This window comes from Sorex araneus, chromosome 5 (assembly GCF_027595985.1).
Source record: "Sorex araneus isolate mSorAra2 chromosome 5, mSorAra2.pri, whole genome shotgun sequence".
NCBI lineage: Eukaryota > Metazoa > Chordata > Mammalia > Eulipotyphla > Soricidae > Sorex > Sorex araneus.
In genome coordinates this window covers 9,651,187-9,670,864 of record NC_073306.1, presented here as the reverse complement: position 1 = coordinate 9,670,864, position 19,678 = coordinate 9,651,187, and the positions used below count along the sequence as shown (strand labels likewise).

The window sequence follows — 19,678 nt, the reverse complement described above, 5'->3', positions numbered from 1 at the left end:
CTTTTGGGGGCTGGAGCGATAGCACAGCGGGTAGGGCATTTGCCTTGCACGTGGCCGACCTGGTTCGATTCCCAGCATCCCATATGGTCCCTTGAGCACCGCCAGGGGTAATTCCTGAGTGCAGAGCCAGGAGGGACCCCTGTGCATCATCGGGTGTGACCCAAAAAGAAAAAAAAAATACAACTTTAGAATCAAGTTAATTTTTTTAATTTCCCATTATTAAAAATTAAGTCTGCATGTTGAATCCATTGTACATAGTTTTGTAGAAGAACTTACAGAACTCGAGAAAGAAGACAATACAGGAGAAATTTTGAAGAGAATAAATTGTTTAGTGGAACATGTTCTCATCAGTGTCTACATAGCTTAGAAAGGCACAGAATCGATTTGGCAGGTTTTTAAAGCAAAGATAGTTGAAAGTAGAATGAATACCTCTGATACACACAATTCTGTGGAAAGTTAAAATGAGGGCATCTGAATATATTATCTTTGTTAGCAGTAGAACAAAGGCATGCTCCTGTACATTCCTGGACCAGGTCTATGAAAGTATTCTGTGCAGTTCTTGCATTTGTGAATTCTCATTTAGTGGTTACGTATAGGGAGAGAGAGGGCATACATTCATGATCTATTCCTTTGGATCCCCTTTAACTAAATTACTGCTAGTTCTTAGAATGTCCGTACAGTAGTTAGTAATAGTGATGGTGGCTACCTCTAATTTTATTTTCAAGTGATTCTGCATGCACACATAAAAGCTTACTTTGCTACTTATGTGTCAAATTGGGTGTTAGCTGTTCATGTTGCTGTTCAGGTGACTTTTATTTGAGGTTACAAAATTAGAGATCCTGTCCTCAAGCCTCATACGTCACCATTTGATGTATTGTTCTGAGATCTGTCATTGCTCACCGACATTTGTGGCTCTATGTGCCAAATGTCGGGAAATTGTTAAATGGACTCTCCATTACCAACCTGATTTGTATTCCAGCTTTGCTCACAAAGAGTTGAAAAGCCTAGAAATTTCCACTTCCTCGCGCAAGTACTTGTGGCTATGTATCATAGTAGTTCCAGGGTCTAAATAATCATCCTAAGAGAGAAATGCTGATATTTAAGTATCTTGCAATAATGTGTGCTCATGGAGACAGAAGGCAGGTGAATGGTAGAAAATCTAGATCAATTAAATGCTTTTAACTGATTTCGATAATTCAGTTAATACAACTAGCTTAAATATTTTCATCCTAGTCTTGATATTTTAATCCTATTTAAATAATTTCATTATTACAAGCTACTTCATCTAAATTTTAATAGGTGCTAGATTAACTTACTTGGAGCTTATTGTCTTTATAGTCTATTAAAGGTGAGATAAAGTTGGTTTAATGTTAGAAAACCTAAAGATTAGTTTGCGATTTGGATACTCATTGGATATGTTGGGACATATGAGAGTAGCATGGAAGTCAATGTGTTTTCATTTAAGATAATAGATTAATAGATAGACTTTTATCCTCGATGCCATACAGGATCAAATTATAATGTTGGTATTTCTAATTATTCAACAGTTGAGTGAGAGGTGGATGTTTGGCTTCTAAATTCCTCTGTTTAGATTTCCTTCAGTCTCTGGTGAATTAAGTTTGTAAGCTCTTTTACACTGTGTCATGGAAACTCAGTGTACCAGTCAGTTACATCAGTGTGACCATTTAATAGACTGCTCTTATTTGTCTTCCCAGTGCTGGATTTTGATAGCTAAATTCAACTAAGAGTTAAGTGTTATTTGTTCCCTTTTTTCATTTAACTGTTTCTCTTCTAAATTTATTTTCAAATTTATTACAGAAGAAAAGCAATGGAGCACCAAATGGATTTTATGCAGAAATCGATTGGGAAAGATATGTGAGTATCAAAAGGTTTTTTTCTCTATTACATATTTCACAACTTGAAAATTAATTGAGGTGTTTTTCCATCTATAATAAGACATAGAAATCAGTGGAATACTGTCCATCCCATTAGGAAGTGCCTGGCTAACTTAGCGTAATAAAAAAGTGAAAAACACTAAAGTCTTGAGCCTTGGGTTGGTACAGGGATTAAGAAATTTATCTTAATTAGATAAATTATCTAGAAAGTTATCTAGCATTCAACTGGCCTTTGTCCAAACCTGGTTCAATTCCCAGCACCACACATGGTCCCCTCGCCCACACTGGGAGTGGTCCCTGAGCACAAAAGCAGGAGTAAACCCTGAGTACAGCCAGATATGTCCCCTTAATCCTTGAGCCTACACACACACACACACACACACACACACACACACACACACACACAAATCATTAAAATATCTTTAATCTGGGCTCAATACCTTATCCTCAAACAAGACCTTGTGGGGGCTTGGGATAGTTACTTTCCTACCAGCAAAAATGAAGGTGATATTTGCTTTTTTGAATTGTTACAATGAGTCAATGAGCAAAATATATACGAAATATTTCAGTTGCTTACCTAGCCTATAATATGTGTGTAATTCTTTTAAAATTTTAAATATATATAACTCAGGTATTTCTGTCCTGATTCTATTTCTAAGCAGCTTTGAAAATCATAACAAATCTGTTAACCTCTGGCTTTTAGCTTCTTAATGTATTAGTCATTCAGGCTTTTAAATATATATACATTATTGGGGCTGGAGCGATAGCACAGCGGGTAGGGCGTTTGCCTTGCACGCGGCCGACCCGGGTTCGATTCCCAGCATCCCATATGGTCACCTGAGCACCGCCAGGGGTGATTCCTGAGTGTAAAGCCAGGAGTAACCCCTGTGCATCTCCAGGTGTGACCCAAAAAGCAAAAATATATATATATATATATACATTATTAAATATATATGAATGTATTTTATGAAATATGTATCCCTGTATCACTGTCATCCCGTTGTTCGTCGATTTACTCCAAGCAGGCACCAGTAACGTCTCTGTTCCTCCCAGCCCTGAGATTTTAGCAGCCTCTACTTACTGGTCTTTTCCAACGACTGGAGGCTCTTTCAGGGTCAGGAGAATGAGACCTATCATTACTGTTTTTGTCATATTGAATACACCATGGGGAGCTTGCCAGGCTCTGCCTGTGTGAGCCAGATACTCTTGGTTAGCTTGCCGGGATTTCCGAGATATATATGTATATATATATATGTATATATATACATACATATATATATGTTGTCTTCAACCTCCCTATTTATGAAAGAAACATATTTCTTTAACCATTTCATTAATCATTGGCTGGTTAATAAAATATGTCTTTTTCATAAATAGGGAGGTTGAAGGCAATATAATAATCGAATCACCGTGAACTACAAAATTACAAAAATATTTATGATTGAGTCTCAGGCATATATATCTTTTAAATTTTATCGAGTCACTGTGAGATATAGTTACAAGCTTTTATGTCTGAGTTACAATCACACAATGATCAAACACCCATCCCTCCACCAGTGCACATTCCCCACCACCAATATCCCCAGTATACCTCCCCTTTCCCACCCTCCCCCTGCCTCCATGGCAGACAATATTCCCCATATTCTCTCTCTACTTTTGGAAATTATGATTTGCAATGCAGATACTGAGAGGTTATCATGTTTGGTCCTTTATCTACTTTCGGCACACGTCTCCCATCCCAACCAATTCCTCCGACCATTATTTTCTTAGTTATCCCTTCTCTCTTCTAGCTGTCTTCTCCCCACCTGCTTGTGAGGCAGGCTTCCAACTATGGGGCAATCTTCCTGACCCTTCTATCAACTGTCCTTCGGTGTCGGTCTTATGTTATTTTATATTCCACAAATGAGTGCAGTCCTTCTATTTCTGTCCCTCTCTTTCTGACTCGTTTCACATAGCATGATACTCTCCATGTCTCTCCACTTATAATCAAATTTCATGACGTCATCTCTCCTAATAGCTGCATAATATTCCATTGTATAGATATACCAAAGTTTCTTTAACCACTTGTCTGTTCTCGGGCACTTGAGTTGCTTCCAGATTTGGGCTATTGTGAACAGTGCTGCAATGAACATATAGGTATACATGTCATTTCTACTTCGTTATTTTATACCCTTGGGATATATTCCTAGAAGTGGTAGGAATTGTGGGGTCATATGGAAACTCAATTTCTAGTTTTTGAAGGATTGTCCATAATGTTTCCCAAAAAGGCTGGACCAGTTGGCATTCCCACCAACAGTGAAAAAGCATCCCTTTTTCCCCACATCCACACCAGCACTGGTTGCTTTTGTTCTTTTGAATGTATGCCAGTCTCTGTGGTGTGAGATAATATCTCATTGTTGTTTTGATTTGGATCTCTCAGGCATGTATTGTTCCAACAATAATCCCTTGCCCACTGCCCTTCACTTTTAAATGGTAAAAGCTCAATTGCACTTAATATCATGGCTGAAAAAAATAGAGTGTATGCAATAAAAGATAGTATTCTTGTTATGGAAATAAAATATTAATTGTTAACAAATACGTAAATCATTCTGATCTCAAGGTTAGCTTGGCATTAAACAGAGGCTGTTTCTCTCCCTCTGACTGATTTAACTCAACATGATACTCTCCAAATGCATCGACATTGCAAAAAATTGCATGCTTTATCTTTTCTTAAGGCTACAAAATATTCCATTGTGTATATGTACCGTAGTTTCTTTATCCAGTAATCTGTAACATTTTTTCTCTAACCGTGCTGGAGTCTGGGAAATTCAAGAACATGGTGGCAGCAGATTTGGCATCTGTTGTGTATAGTTTAGTTCATATGGTTCATAGTCAATACTTCCTAGCTATAACTTCACTGGAATCTCTTCTAGAAGGGCACTAATTCAAATCAGAACTCCATCTGTTCACCTCCTAAAACCCCACCTACTAATTTCTACACCTTTTTATAAGAATCTCACTCAAGGGGCTGGAGCAATAGCACAGCGGGTAGGGCGTTTGCCTTGCACTCGGCCGACCCCGGTTCTAATCCCAGCATCCCATATGGTCCCCTGAGCACCGCCAGGGGTAATTCCTGAGTGAAGAGCCAGGAGTAACCCCTGTGCATCGCCGGGTGTGACCCAAAAACCAAAAAAAAAAAAAAAGAATCTCACTCAAAACAGAACAACTAGAATGGTCTCTTGACATAGATTTTTCTCAGGTCAGGTGACAATCACTGATTGCTTCACAATAAGTGAGAGTGAATTCCAGCTAGGAACTGAACTCTCTTCACAGTGCTCCTAGGAACTGATTAATGTCACACATACTTCACCAACTACAATCTAAATCAACCCTGGGTTTTCATAAGGTAAGACACTATATTCAAGATAAAAATGATTTCTGCTGTATTGTGAAGGTTCACATTCACAATCCCTACAATTATCTTTACAATGATCCTTTCATTGCAATTGTCCTTTAATTTCCTGGTTCAGGCTTCTCATTCATAAAAGTTAATATTGAGATTAAGATGTCTTACATATTTGTTAATAATTGATATTTTATTTTCATAACAAGAAAACTATCCTTTTTGCATATGCTCTGTTTTTTTAGTTATGATATTAAATGCAATTGACCTCTTACCACTTACAAAGATGAAGACTGGGCCTGGAGAGACAGTATAGTGGGCAGGGAATTTGCTGAAATTAATTGAAATTAGTTCTGCCAAAAATACCAAAAGAGTCCCAGGATTTGGAGGCAGAAATCTTGAGGTCTTCTTAAACATTACTGCCCCCTCTCTTACCCTATGATCAAGAACTAACAATTTGTCCTCCAGGGGCTGGAGAGATAGCACAGCGGGTAGGGCGTTTGCCTTGCACGCGGCCAACCCGGGTTCAAATCCCAGCATCCCATATGGTCCCCTGAGCACAGCCAGGGGTAATTCCTGAGTGCAGAGCCAGGAGTAACCCCTGTGCATCGCCAGGTGTGACCCAAAAGGCAAAAAAAAAAAAAATTTGTCCTCCAAATGATCTTAATTTTACCCTTCCTACCACCGACGTGGTCTATCTCTTACTCAAATTGATGAAAATATACTAAATTGCCTTTCTATAGGTTTTTCTACTACCAAATCTACCTTACCTCCCAAACACTGTAAGATATGCCTTACAGCTTGTCCTACCCTAATTGATAACTGCAGGAGCCGTATCAAATAGCTCTTCCTTCAACCTGGGGAGCCAACCAAGGCCTCAATTCTCATGGTCATACCATCTTGGTTGTTGTCTCTCCTTTCCCTATCTCAACACTGACTCCACTCTCAACCATCCCTGTGTCCTGAAAGGAACATTTAAATTTCTCCTCCTTGGGATTTTTTTCCTCTCCACCCCATTTTTCTGAGCGAAAATGGCGGCAGCGGCAGCAGCCACGCGGTGAGAGCCACCCTCTAAGACCCCTACACCAGGAGGTAGGACTTTCTTTAGTGACGTAGCCTGTAGGTGATCCTGGGAGGGGAGGTGTTCCCGGCGCGCCTTCCGCCCAGAGATGAACCAAGAGCCACGGCACGAGAAGCAGAGCCTCCCGCCTACTGACTGTGATCCTGAGGTCTCCTAACCCATTTTGGCACCAGAGCAGATTCTTGCAGCCATCCATTTTGACTGTGAACTGAACTAAAGTATTAGAAACCCAAAACCGCGCGGCCGCAATAGCGGCCGCGCGGACTCAAAGTCTTCACTTTTACCAAGGAAGAGAAATTATTAGATGATGCTTATTCAGCAGGCCTGATTGTTGGGGAAAATTTCCAATCAACAATAGTGAGTTCTGTATGGAAATATGAAATGTACTCAATATATAGAGAGAATAATGGGAATATCATCAACTACTTAGATGGGGGTGGGGTGGGAGGGGGGTGTATTGGGGTTCTTGGTGGTGGAACGGGTGCACTGGTGAAGGGATGGTGGTTTAATCAGTATTTGACTGTGACTTAAACCTGAAAGCTTTGTATTTTTTTTGTTTTCACGGTGGTTCAATAAAATATTTCTTTAAAAAAAAAAGTTTGTTAAACATGATACAAAATTTGAAATTAATATCTTAAAATCATCTTATAAATATGTAATAAATTTTTATTAATAACAGAAAAAAAAATAAATTTCTCCTCCTTCACCTCCACCCCATTCACAGACTAAGTTCCTCTTTCTTCAATAATGTTTTAGGTTTTGAACTTTTTTCCTAACAAAGAACATTATAAATTTCCAGGGACAGATGTTTTGTATCTTAGCACATGTCACCTAGTACAATTCTTGACTTAAATGCATGACAAATTCTCTTTGAAAAATTTTTGTCATTGATATTTTCACTTTTTTCAATAGAAATGTTCTTCAAGTATCCTTGAATTGATAAACATAGCATGCAAAGCAATCACTTCTCCGAGTTAAAATCTGTCATTGTCACTGTCATCCTGTTGCTCATTGATTTGTTCGAGCGGGCACCAGTAATGTCTCTCATTGTGAGACTTATTGTTACTGTTTTTGGCATATCCAATACGCCACGGGTAGCTTTCCAGGCTCTGCCGTGCGGGCTAGATACTCTCAGTAGCTTGCCGGGCTCTCTGAGAGGGGCAGAGGAATGGAACACCAGTCAGCCGCATAAAAGGTGAAAGCACTACCGCTGTGCTATCGCTCCAGCCCAAGTTAAAATCTAGCTCCCTTAAATAAGAGACATGACTGTATCTTTAAGTAAAAGGTTCTAGAAAGAAAAGCGGCTCATACTTATATGTTCACCGCAGCACTGTTTACAATAGCCAGAATCTGGAAAAAACCCGAGTGCCCTAGAACAGATGACTGGTTGAAGAAACTCTGGTACATCTATACAATGGAATACTATGCAGCTGTTAGAAAAAATGAGGTCATGACATTTGCATATAAGTGGATCAACATGGAAAGTATCATGCTAAGTGAAATGAGTCAGAAAGAGAGAGACAGACATAGAAAGATTGCACTCATCTGTGGAATATAGAATAATAGACTATAAGACTAACATCCAAGAATAGTAGAAATAAGTACCAGGAGATTGTCTCCATGGTTTGGAGGCTGGTCTCTCATTCTGGGTAACTCAGGGAAGGGACCACCAAGTAAAATGTGGCTGGAGGTCATGTGGGGGAAGGGTGATGCGGGCCGAATACAGACTAGAGACTGAACACAATGGCCACTCAACACCTTTATTGCAAGCCACAACACCTAATCAGAGAGAGAGAACAAAAGGGAATTCCCTGCCATAGTGGCAGGGTGGGGTGGGGGTAGACGGGACTGGGGAGGGGGGGAGGGATGTTGGGTTTACTGGTGGTGGAGAATGGGCACTGGTGAAGGGATGTGTTATCGAACTTTGTATGGGGGAAACATGAGCACAAAGATGTATGGATCTGTAACTGTACCCTCACGATGACTCTCTAATTAAAAATAAACTAATAAAAAAAAAAGAAAAGCGGCTCATTACTTTATCATTATCAGCATAACCATTGCTTAATACGTGCTTGTATTTTGTAGAACTCACCTGAACTGGATGAAGAAGGCTACAGTATCAGACCTGAGGAACCTGGCTATATCCTTTTTATTTTTATATTTTAGAAACAGTAAATGCACCCAGGTTTGGGATAGGCACTGAACTAAACCAAGCTTTGCCATTCCTGTTGTCCCTAATATTAGAAATGGAACAAACACCGCAAAGAACAGCCTGAGCACTACTAGCAAGCAGGCAATAGGCCTGGAAACAAAGAGAAAGGGCGGGGGGTGGGGGAGAAATGTAGTGGGAACTGGAGCGTCTGCTAAAGCCTGATATGACAGTGTTGTTGACAGTGACTGAGAAGCAGATCTGACAGTTCTCTCCCCACATGTCATGTACATGAGCAGAGCAGGTCACATTCTCAAGCACTTGAACCTCACCCCCAAATGGTCCAGCAATTACCCCTCCTCTTTGCACATAAGTATTTATTCTAAGTGGGCATCTGATGTTGATCAAAATGAAGATTGTCTTCACCCCTGCTATTTGCAATTCCCCGTCCCCCCCCCATCCTCTGTCATATTTTAGAGCAATGAATAAACTCTAACCCTTTCCTGATTTACTTTTTTTTTTGGGTGGGGTCACACCCGGCGATGCACAGGGGTTATTCCTGGCTCATGCGCTCAGGAATTACTCCTGGCAGTGCTGGGGAGACCCTATGGGATGCCGGGGATCGAACCCAGGTCGGCCTCATGCAAGGCAAATGCCCTACCCGCTGTGCTGTCGCTCCAGCCCCACTAATTTGCTTTGTTATTGATGTTGGACTTCTCTGCTCTCCCTGAGTATATGGGTATCTGTTCTGCCATTGTGTGTTTCCTCTTATCTTCTGCTCATCATGGTCTCCCACGCATGTCTCTTTAACTGTGTTGTACCTACCAAAGGAAAGCACTTTTATTCTTCCAGCGAATCAGAAGAAGAAGAGGAATCACATAAGAAATTTAACATCAAGATTAAGCCATTGCAATCTAAAGACGTTCTTAAGAGTGCGGCTACAGTCGATGAACTCAAGGCATCCATTGGCAACATCGCCCTGTCCCCTTCCCCAGTGGTGAGTTGGAGTTTGCCTCAGGGCCTTGGTGGGGTTGGGCAGAGCTGGCGTCTGCCCATCCATGTTAAGTGAGGCAGGCTGCATTCGTCCCCTGTTTTATGATGCTATTAACTGTAAGAGCTCGTTTTTGCTTTAGAAAATTGTACTCTAATAGTATCACTCTCATGCTTTCAAATAGAAAAGAAATTCACATTTCTTTTTTAACTATTTCCTTGTAAGTATTTTTTTTCTTTTTGGGTCACATCCAGCGATGCTCAAGGGTTACTCATGCTCTGCACTCAGGAATTACTCCTGGCTGTGTTTGGGGGGCCATATGGAATGCCCGAAATTGAATCTGGGTCGGCCACGTGCAAGGCAAATGTTCTACCTGCTGTACTATTGCTCCAGCCCATTGTAGGTATATTTAAATCAGTTCTTTTTTTTAAAATCTTCATTGAAGTACCTTGGTTTACAATTTTATTTATTTACAGTCATGGTAATTTCATTCAGAGATCATTCCAGCGCCATACCTGCCACCAGAATGCCTGTCCCCCTATCAGCTTTTTTCAAAAGAAGAGGGGAAATACCAGTAAAGATTATCCAGATTGAGGCCAAAGAGTTAGTACAGTGAGTAAAGAACTTTGCCCTGCACACGTGGCTGACCCATGTACCATAGGGGATTTCCAGAGTGATGCAAGGAGTGAGCCCCAAGCACAGAGCCAGGAGTAAGCCCTGAGCCCTCCTGGGAATGACCCCCAAACAAAACAAAACTTCTCCTCCTCTTCCTTCTCATCCTCCTTCTCCTCCTCCTCCTTCTCCTTCTCTTCCTCTTCTCCTTCTACTCCTTCTCCTTCTCCTCCTTCTCCTCCTCCTTCTTCTTCTTCTCTTCCTCTTCTCCTTCTCCTTCTCCTTCTCCTCCTCCTCCTCTTCCTCTTTCTTCTCCTTCTCCTTCTCCTCCTTCTCCTTCTTCTCCTTCTTTTCTTCTTCTCCTTCTTCTTCTCCTCCTTCTCCTTTTTTTTGATGTCAACATAGCATACAGTATAGGCTTATGTTCAAAACTGAACCTAGTATTGTGTTCAGTCTTTTTTGTTATACCATGACACTCAGCATGGACACCAGGGCCAAGAAAACATTTGAGGAGCTGCAGGGAACTTCCTTTCTCTCACCCTGTACATCCTGTTCATCTCTAAGAACATCCTCTTCTGAAGCAAGTTAAAACATACGACGTTCACACATTGACTAGCAATAATTTTTAAAAACACATATTAATAACCTTTTTATGATGCATTATATGAAAACCAACCCATGGGGGCGAAAGTCCAGAGATTACTTTTCTTTCAAAACAAAAATGCAAAAACAATAAATAGCTGTCAATGGCTCTAAAATCCTAGTCTAGATATCAAAACTCATACTATTTATATTATTATAAAATTGTTTAAAACACCCTTTTGGGCAAGTACCCGTATGCCTCACTAATACTATCCATATTTGTGTTTTTCCACAATCTGTACTTCCCCCAGCTTCCACCTAATAAATGTCTTTAACTGCTAACTTCTGAGTTTCAACATTTTACACTATTTTAATGTGGTGTTTTTTTTTTTTGCTTTTGCTTTTTGGGTCACACCCAGCGACGCTCAGGGGTTACTCCTGGCTCTGCACTCAGGAATTACCCCTCGCAGTGTTTGGGGGACCATATGGGATGCCGGGGATTGAACCCAGGTTGGCGCATGCAAGGCAAATGCCCTATCCTCTGTACCATCGCTCTAGCCCCTGTGGTGGGTTTGTTTGTTTGTTTGTTTTGTTTTGTTTTTATTTGCTTTTTGGGTCACACCTGGTGATGCACAGGGGTTCCTCCTGGCTCTGCACTCAGGAATTACCCCTGGCGGTGCTCAGGGGACCATATGGGATGCTGGGAATTGAACCCGGGTTGGCTGTGTGCAAGGCAAATGCTCTACCTGCTATGCTATTGCTCCAGGCCTGGTGGTGTTTTTTTATTGCTATTACTGTACTCTAAAAATAGCTACAGAGAGCAGATGAAGGCTCTCAAGCTATCGAGGCTAATGTATTCTTGACATCTTCTGTAAAGAGCTGTGGGTTCCCTACCCTGTGCATTTACACTGAGCAATAAGAGTTAATAATTCTCAGCCATTTTAAAGGTGCTTCTGGAAATACCTTCACTAAGCTTTCAAAAGGGGTTGTAATTGTTTCTCTTTGAAGACTAGACATTTGCCTGCCCAGGATGAACTGACTTTAGACTTTATAATAAACATTAATGGTTCCTTAGGGTCTTTCATGCTGTGAGTGGTGTTATCAGTATTGTTAGGGAGAACTAAAATGAATATAAATAGAACACAGCAAATGATATATGGCATAACTTTTAACCATATGCTAAGTTGTTCTCTTAAGATTTTTTCTTGATGGAGGAGGACTATCATAGTTGAGCTTTCTCTTCCTTCTGTCCTGAAGGAACAGGTTTGGAACCCACATATTGACTAATAATACCAGTCATTTCTAGTAACTGTGGCATCTTAAATGCTGTCACTTTCCAGTCAGTATCTTTCCAATAAATTTTCAGTTCTTTAATCATCTTTTTAATGAATTTTAAAATGTATTTCATAGCAGAGACCAGTATTTAAATGGTATATCCACTAACCAGCTTAGTAGGCACTTATATATTACCTAGAATAAGTATAAGAGGATAAATTACCAGAACTAGGGGCCAAAGAGATAGTATAACAGGTAGATCATTTGCTTTGCATACAGTCGACCTGAGTTTGATCCCTGGCATCCCATATGGTCCTCCAGCACCACGAGGAGAAAGACGTAAGTGCAGAACCAGGAGTAACTCCTGAGAACAGCTGATGTGGCAATCTGCCAGGAAAAAAAAATTCTCAGAACTAAATGAATAAATTTGCCTTAAAGGAAACATGAGAACCACCCCAAAACCAGATACATGGTAAATATTTCTGACAGCTACATGAATCTAAGAAGGAAAAAGTTCTAGGAAATCCTCTCTATCAAAAGTAATATAACCAAGTCATCTATAGACATCTTTCTATCCAGCTGTGACGCTGAAGGTGCAGTGAGGAGAGTGATTGTTGACTGAGCTATTCCCAGCACCTCTTTTAAGGTAATAGAGTGACAGGATACGGTTTACACTCTGCTGACAATGCGCTAAGGAAGCAATATGAAAACTACATGAAAGCAATCACAGAGTTAGTTTCTGCATGTCATCAGCACCCAAAGTCTGGGGACTTTCAAAGATTTTTAAGATCCCTGTCCCCTCATGCATCTTGTTTCAGATAATGTGAGAGTCTCGCTGCCATTACTTGGTTCCCAAAGGCTTAAGAGTTTTAGAATTTAGTGTAATACAGTGTTATTGCTGATTTGGGGAAGATAAGCACATATCTGAGGGACTTAATAGAGAGGGAGAGATTGTAATTAGGAACATAGATTCCTTGCACACTTTTAGGTAAGCCACGTGTATGTTTTGCAAATGAAATGCACAGTACTTTGTCTCCAGAAATACATAAGCAAAAATAGCCTTCTGAAGTCCAGCTATTGTCATGATTAAAAACAGCAAATGTTTTGTATTGTTTTAGATATTTTCGAGTCAAGCAATCAGACTTTCAGATATCCATACCTTATTCCACTACCAATAGGAAAATGGAGCCTATATTGGTTAAGATCTATCAGAATATTTTATTTAGGCTATGATTAATATATCACAAACATCACCAATCAAAACAGGAAATTCTAAGTGGTAAACAATTCATAACAATGACTTAGTTTTTGTATTTTTTATTTCTACTTCTTTTGAAGAATTTAAGATGTAGTTGTGTTTTCCTTGTTCTTTTTATCTATATATGAATATGTATCAATTAATTATAACTCAGTTGATACTTATTATACTTAATTGGTTTTTATTTCATTTAAAAGATACCCTGTACATCCTCTGTGGTGAAATCACTCAATAAACTAGTTGAAATAAATGGATGGATGGATAGATGGATGAATGGATGGATGGATGGATGGATGGGTGGTGGTGGTGGTGTATATTTGCAAGTAATACACCTATTTTTAAAACACTCATCCCCAAAACAAGCTTTAGCATTTAATCAACATATAGCATCACTGTATCACTGTCATCCTGTTGTTCATCAATTTGCTGGAGCAGGCACCAGTAACGTCTCCACTCATCCCTGTTGTGTGCTAGTGTAGCCTGACGGCATGTTGGGGGCTCTTTCAGGGTCAGGAGAATGAGGACTGTTGTTGTTACTGTTTTTGGCATATCGAGCACACCACGGGTAGCTTGCCAGGCTCTGCCATGCAGGTGCGATACTCTTGGTAGCTTGCCAGGCTCTCCAAGAGAGATGGAGGTTTTGGGGGCGGCCTCTAATCGCCTTTACAGGTGTTCCCAGTCTACCAAATGTAAGCTTTTGGTCAACTAGCAAGTTGTAACTATCTACACACTGACAAACACTCATGTGCCTGCGTCTCTGGGCAGCACCTGGGACATCTGTGGCCTCAAATTGATCTCCTTGAGGTTGATGGAGTATGCCCGGAGGTTGTTGAGCATCTTGGCAGAGCAGAACCTAATGCAGAGGGTTGTGCCAGGTCAAACACCTGTGCCGAATGCCAGGTCACATATAGAATAAGGGTTCTATATATATATAGAATAATATAGAATAAGGGTTTTAACTCACGGAAAAGCTCTTTGGTATGGAGAGACATAATTTCAGTCCATTCTCACGTTGAACCTTGATCTACACATAGAAATAAAGTATAAAGTGGACCAGAACAAGGAAAAGTACCAAAAGCAGAAGGATAATGTCAGCATTTACTCATTGGTAGATGGACTTCTTTTCTTGTTTTCATTTTTTTGTGGTGGGGGGGTGGGGGGTGTTCAGTGCTGGCCCAAGGTAGTCTCAAACCCACAAAACACGTAACTTACTACTGAGCCCCACTTCCTCCCCTAATAGAGTCTATGCTTTTCATGCTGATGCCATGATAGGGCAAAGAGTGACCATGATATGCGAATAGGGCAAAGCGTGAACATCACCCAAGTTTTAGTTGATTTGGAATCTGTGAAAGTGAAAATATTGGTAGAACTACTTTAATAAAAACCAATATAGTAAATGGATTGAACACAACAATGGTTGGATCTGGAGAGATAGTATAGTGTATAGGGTGCTTGTCTTGCACACAGTCATCCTGGGTACAATCCCCAATACCTCATCAGGTCCTCCAAACACTATCATGAGTGATTCCTGAGTGCAGAGCCAGGAGTTACCTAGGTATGGCCCCAAAATAAAAACAAACAAAAAAAACCATAACAAAATAAATGGTTAATTTCTCTCCCATACAAAAGCCAAAGCTAGTAGTAAGTCTAAATGGGTCATAGAATTCTCTTCCGGAAGTGAATTCAAGAACCCAGAAACTCTGATGAACTCCTGCCCCATCAATAGCCTTCATGTTCCATCCTGGGAGTAGTGGAAGAGAAAAGAAAAGTCCAGTAGTTTTACTTAAAAAAGGTTTTATTGTAGGGGCTGGAGTGATAGATAGCACAGCGGGTAGGGCATTTGCTTTGCACATGGCCGACCCGGGTTTGACTCTCAGCATCCCATATGGTCCCCCAAGCACCGCCAGGAGTAATTCCTGAGTGCAGAGCCAGGAGTAACTCCTGAGCATTGCCGGGTGTGACCCTAAAAGCAAAATATATATATATAATTAATTTTATTGTAATAGAATTTACAATTAAGTTATTTTCTTATAGGCTATAATGCAGAAGTTTCCACTGAGTTCCATTAGCCATAATTTAGTTACATGGTTACAGTGGGATGTTAAGGAAAAGAGGCTCTATTAAACATACAACCAGTGAAAATTTTGGATTCTGTTACTAAAACACAACTGAAAAGTGTCTGAACTAATCTGATTTACTTTGGGGACTTTATTGAGAAATGAGATTTTTCCCCTCATTTACCTTCAAATTACTTCAGAGCTTATCAAACTGAGCTGTCTTTTAAATTCTCTAAGTACCAGTGTTCTGTGCTTCCCAGCAACACAGTGATGTGATCAGAAGCGAATGTCATCCAAACGCCAACTGGTTTGGGTGCTTGAGCCACTGCAGCAGTTACAGTGCTCGCTTGCGCGTGCGCTCTCTCTTTCTGGCAAAATCCACTGCTTTGGGAGACAGACTGTCTCCCGGTTGAAAGAAAATCACTAATCCCAAACTAAACCTGGCTCTGTGTGCCTTTTGCCCTTGGGTGAGGTTATGCTCACTTGCGGATGAATACAAAACAGTTTCTTCTTTTCCAAGTGTTTTGTTTTGTTTTGTTTTGTTTTTCCCCACGGCTCATTGCTTCTTGTTTACTGGGTAGAATGTCTGTGAAGGCGCCGCCCTGGGCTCCACACCTGTGAACCGGAGCACAGAGAGGGAAGTTACTGATTTGCGTGCAGGGATACACAGTAGCAACAGCCCATGGGGAACACTAGAGCTAGCCTGACCCTGCAGTTTTGTCGTGAGTGCCGGTCAGATGAAGAGACTTTCTGCAGCTCCATCCACCGGTCCTCTGACGCAGGCAGGCTAAGTACGGATGTGGCCAAGAGGCTGTCTGCAGCTGAGGGAGAAGCGTTGGCAGGGGAAGTCTGTTTGCCAACAGCCTTCTAAGCAGCAGGTGTCAGAAACGCTTTTGAAGAGAAATCTACTTGTTACGTGGCAGGGTCCACCACAAACCCTATGGCTCTCACTTAGAGCCTTTTTATATCACTGCCACTGGACAGGTGCTCTGTGGGTGGGTGGGAGAGTGTGGCCAGATGTGTGAATGGGACCAACTCAAGGACGTCACCACCCTCTGGTTGCACATTCATCAGTGGAAAACTCACTGCAGCCTCTTCTGCCGAGGTGAGTCACCTAATTGGGTTCTCATCCTGGCCATATCTTTTGTTTTGTTTTGTTTTTTTGGATCACACCCGGCGATGCACAGGGGTTACTCCTGGCTCATGCACTCAGGAATTACTCCCGGTGATGCTCGGGGGACCATATGGGATGCTGGGAATCAAACCCAGGTCGGCTGCGTGCAAGGCAAACGCCCTACCCGCTGTGCTATCACTCCAGCCCCCTGGCCATATCTTTCCATTTTGTTCCAATTCGGGATGGGGGGCGGGGAAATGTCATTCAACACGCAGTTTTTGTTAAGGAATACGGACAACATTGCTTGTTTCTGCCAGAGCAGAAGTCATAGCAGAGAGAGGGACGTTTTTAGTCATTTGTGACTATTTCTTTGTGCTGTCCGCCCCCTACATGGTAGGGTTACTTTTCTAGGTGATTTTAGGTCATCAGCTTGAATGATTTCTTATATAATTTTGGTTTAATAGACCACTGCTGTGTAATAACTAAAAGCAGAGCATATGGATTCGGACAGATCTAGACCTGCTATTTTCTACCTCTGGAGTCTTAGATAAACCCCATTACCTGAGCCTCTATTTCGTTTCCGGTAAAGGAGGATAATAGTGATCTTTCTGGTGTTTTTATGAAGATTATTGTTGGTTTCTGGCAGGATCCAACTTTTCAACTTTATAATCCCTGAAGCTTAGCACAGCCCTTGACACACATTGGACACTTAGCTATTCAATAAAAGAGTGAATGAACAGAACATACACACAGAAGGTCCTTGTAATAGTACTTGATGAATCGTTAATGTTCTGCAGCTGTTTGTTGCTCCATGGACTAATTGTATTTTTTTAGAATGCTCCAGAAAAGCAAAACCAACAAGATATCTGGAATACATAAAAAGATATTTATTACGAGAATTCACTTACACAATTATGAAGACTGAAAAATCCCTCAGATACCATTCATTAAAAATGGAGACTTAGGGGAGCTGGTGTGAAAATTGCATCCCAGTCTAGAGAATCAGGGGAGCAGAATGTGCAAAAGCCAGTGTGAGCGCAGGGAAGGCTGTATCCCATCTCAAAGATGGAGGCAGATTTGCAATAAATTGGATGATACCCACCCACATGTGGTAGTATAGATCAATGAGTCTACCTATTCAAATATTAAATTCATTGGCAAACCCTCACAGCTAGAAATAACATTCTGGCAAGTCAAGTTGAAACACAAAATGAACCATCTCCCTAGTCTACACATAGATAATTTTTAATTAGGCTTTTTTTCCCCTTCTTAAGAATTATGGCTTTGCTTCCTTATTTCTAACCTCCCGCTGTAAAATCATCGTGCCATTTTAAATCCTGGGTTCTATTCTATTTGTATCACAAAGTTGAGTTATGTTTTTAAAAAAAGGTTTAGGACTCTTTTGTCTGTCCTACAATTCAATTCTGAGCTTAATCTAATCCACCTTTTGGAGAAACTACTTTTAAGATAGGTTGCTGCTTTGTTTTATTTTAATGCTGAACTTTTGATTGACACTTCTTTAGTCATAGTTATGATTTCCTTTCATAATGGCCCATAATATGATTATAATTTCTTTCATCATAAGCAAGAAAGATTTTGAAATATGATAGCCTAAACTCAACCTCTTCTTAACAGAACCACTTGATGCTTGCTTTTTTATTTTTTAAGTTTTGTTTTTGAGCAACACCCAACAATGATCAAGCTCCCTTCTAGTTCTGTGCTCAGGAATCACTCACTCCTGGTGGGATTTATGTTGCCGTGTGTGGTGTTGGGGATTGAACCCAGGTCAGCCTCATGCAAAGAAAGAGTACTTCCTGTTGTACTATCTCTCCGGCCCTCTTATTCTTAGTTGAATTTCAATTTCTTAATGCCAAGCGTGGGAATTCTGAGCACCTGACTTCCAACTTGTTTCCTGGGTTGGACTTCTCTTTCTGCAAGCACAATGTAAAGAACATTTTCCCCTAAAGAAGTAGAGATCAATAGAAGCTCTTCTGCTGTTTCCCTTTGCATCATATTACCGACATTCAGAGTAGAAAGTCCATTACAAAACTGTGACATATTTCAGGAAGGCCTTTCTTCTTTTTTTCTGATAGGGGTTAAATAATATAATGGGTCCAAAACTGAACTAGAAGGAAATATGTCTTTACCCAGACATTGATTCAGCAACATTTCCCTTAAGATGAGGGTTACAATACCCTTGAAGATAATTCTCTGGAAGATAATTGAGGAAGATGAATGTAGGTGCTTATTCCAATAATGTCACAATTACTCCTTCTACCAGCCTTCACAGCCGAGCAGACTGCCTTGAGCAAATTACAAAACTTGTGCCTTCTTGGTTTCTTTCTCTATAATTGAGGATAATTCCCATGCCTATTCCAGGAGACTGTTGGGAAGGTTAAATGAATGAATAAAGTACTCATAATAGGCACAACACTCAAAGATTATTGTTGTAGTTAGATTATCTGCAAAGTATAGTCCATATTTTTAAGAATATCATTAATAGTGGCGCGTCAGAAAACCCATTAATCAGAAGTCACTAACTGGGAAAAGGTCTTAGAGACATACCATTTTTTGTAATGCCTATAAACATTTTCTTTCTCAATTTTATTTTTATAAAGTAGTTCACAATAATTTATTCATTTAATATTTCAACACAAATTCCACCACCATTACACCTTCCCACCACCATATTTAGAATTTTTCCATCCCACCCCCCCACACAAAGCCTGTATATGTGTGTGTGTGTGTTGTGTGTGTGTATCACTGTATCACTGTCAACCCGTTGCTCATCGATTTGCTCTAGTGTGTACCAGTAACGTCTCCATTGTGAGGCTTATTGTTACTGTTTTTGGCATACCGAATACACCACGGCTAGCTTGCCAGGCTCTGCCATGCAGGTGAGATACTCTTGGAAGCTTGCCGGGCTCTCCGAGAGGGACAGAGGAATTGAACCTGGGTCAGCCACGTTCAAGGCAAAAGCCCTACTCATTGTGCAAATATATGTGTGTATATATACATATATATACATATATATATAGAGAGATTGTTTGCCTTCTACCTTAGACCCCATAAAATATGGGGAGCTACTCTTGGTATATCAGTGGCATAGCGTATGAGATGTCATGTACCTGCAAATGCAGTTGTGTGCTCCGGAAATTCAGTATTACAGTGTGTTATGGTTGGTGTCTGGAGGCATTTCTGCAGTGTGGTTTTTTTTTTTTTGAGATTTATTTGTGAATCTCTGGATCGTGGCCATTATTTAGCTTATAAGACACCTGAGAT

General features: G+C 40.6%; 1 protein-coding gene across 19 annotated transcripts in view; it reads left to right on the top strand.

The window, feature by feature from the left end:
• SGIP1 (SH3GL interacting endocytic adaptor 1) overlaps positions 1-19,678 on the top strand; it is a 248,289-nt gene that overhangs the window by 114,275 nt on the left and 114,336 nt on the right. For all 19 annotated transcript variants that reach the window (XM_055140808.1, XM_055140807.1, XM_055140823.1 and 16 more), the window contains 3 exons: positions 1,819-1,875; positions 8,444-8,498; positions 9,329-9,504. In XM_055140808.1, coding sequence (XP_054996783.1) covers positions 1,819-1,875; positions 8,444-8,498; positions 9,329-9,504 — 288 coding nt within the window. The remainder of the gene's footprint in view (positions 1-1,818; positions 1,876-8,443; positions 8,499-9,328; positions 9,505-19,678) is intronic.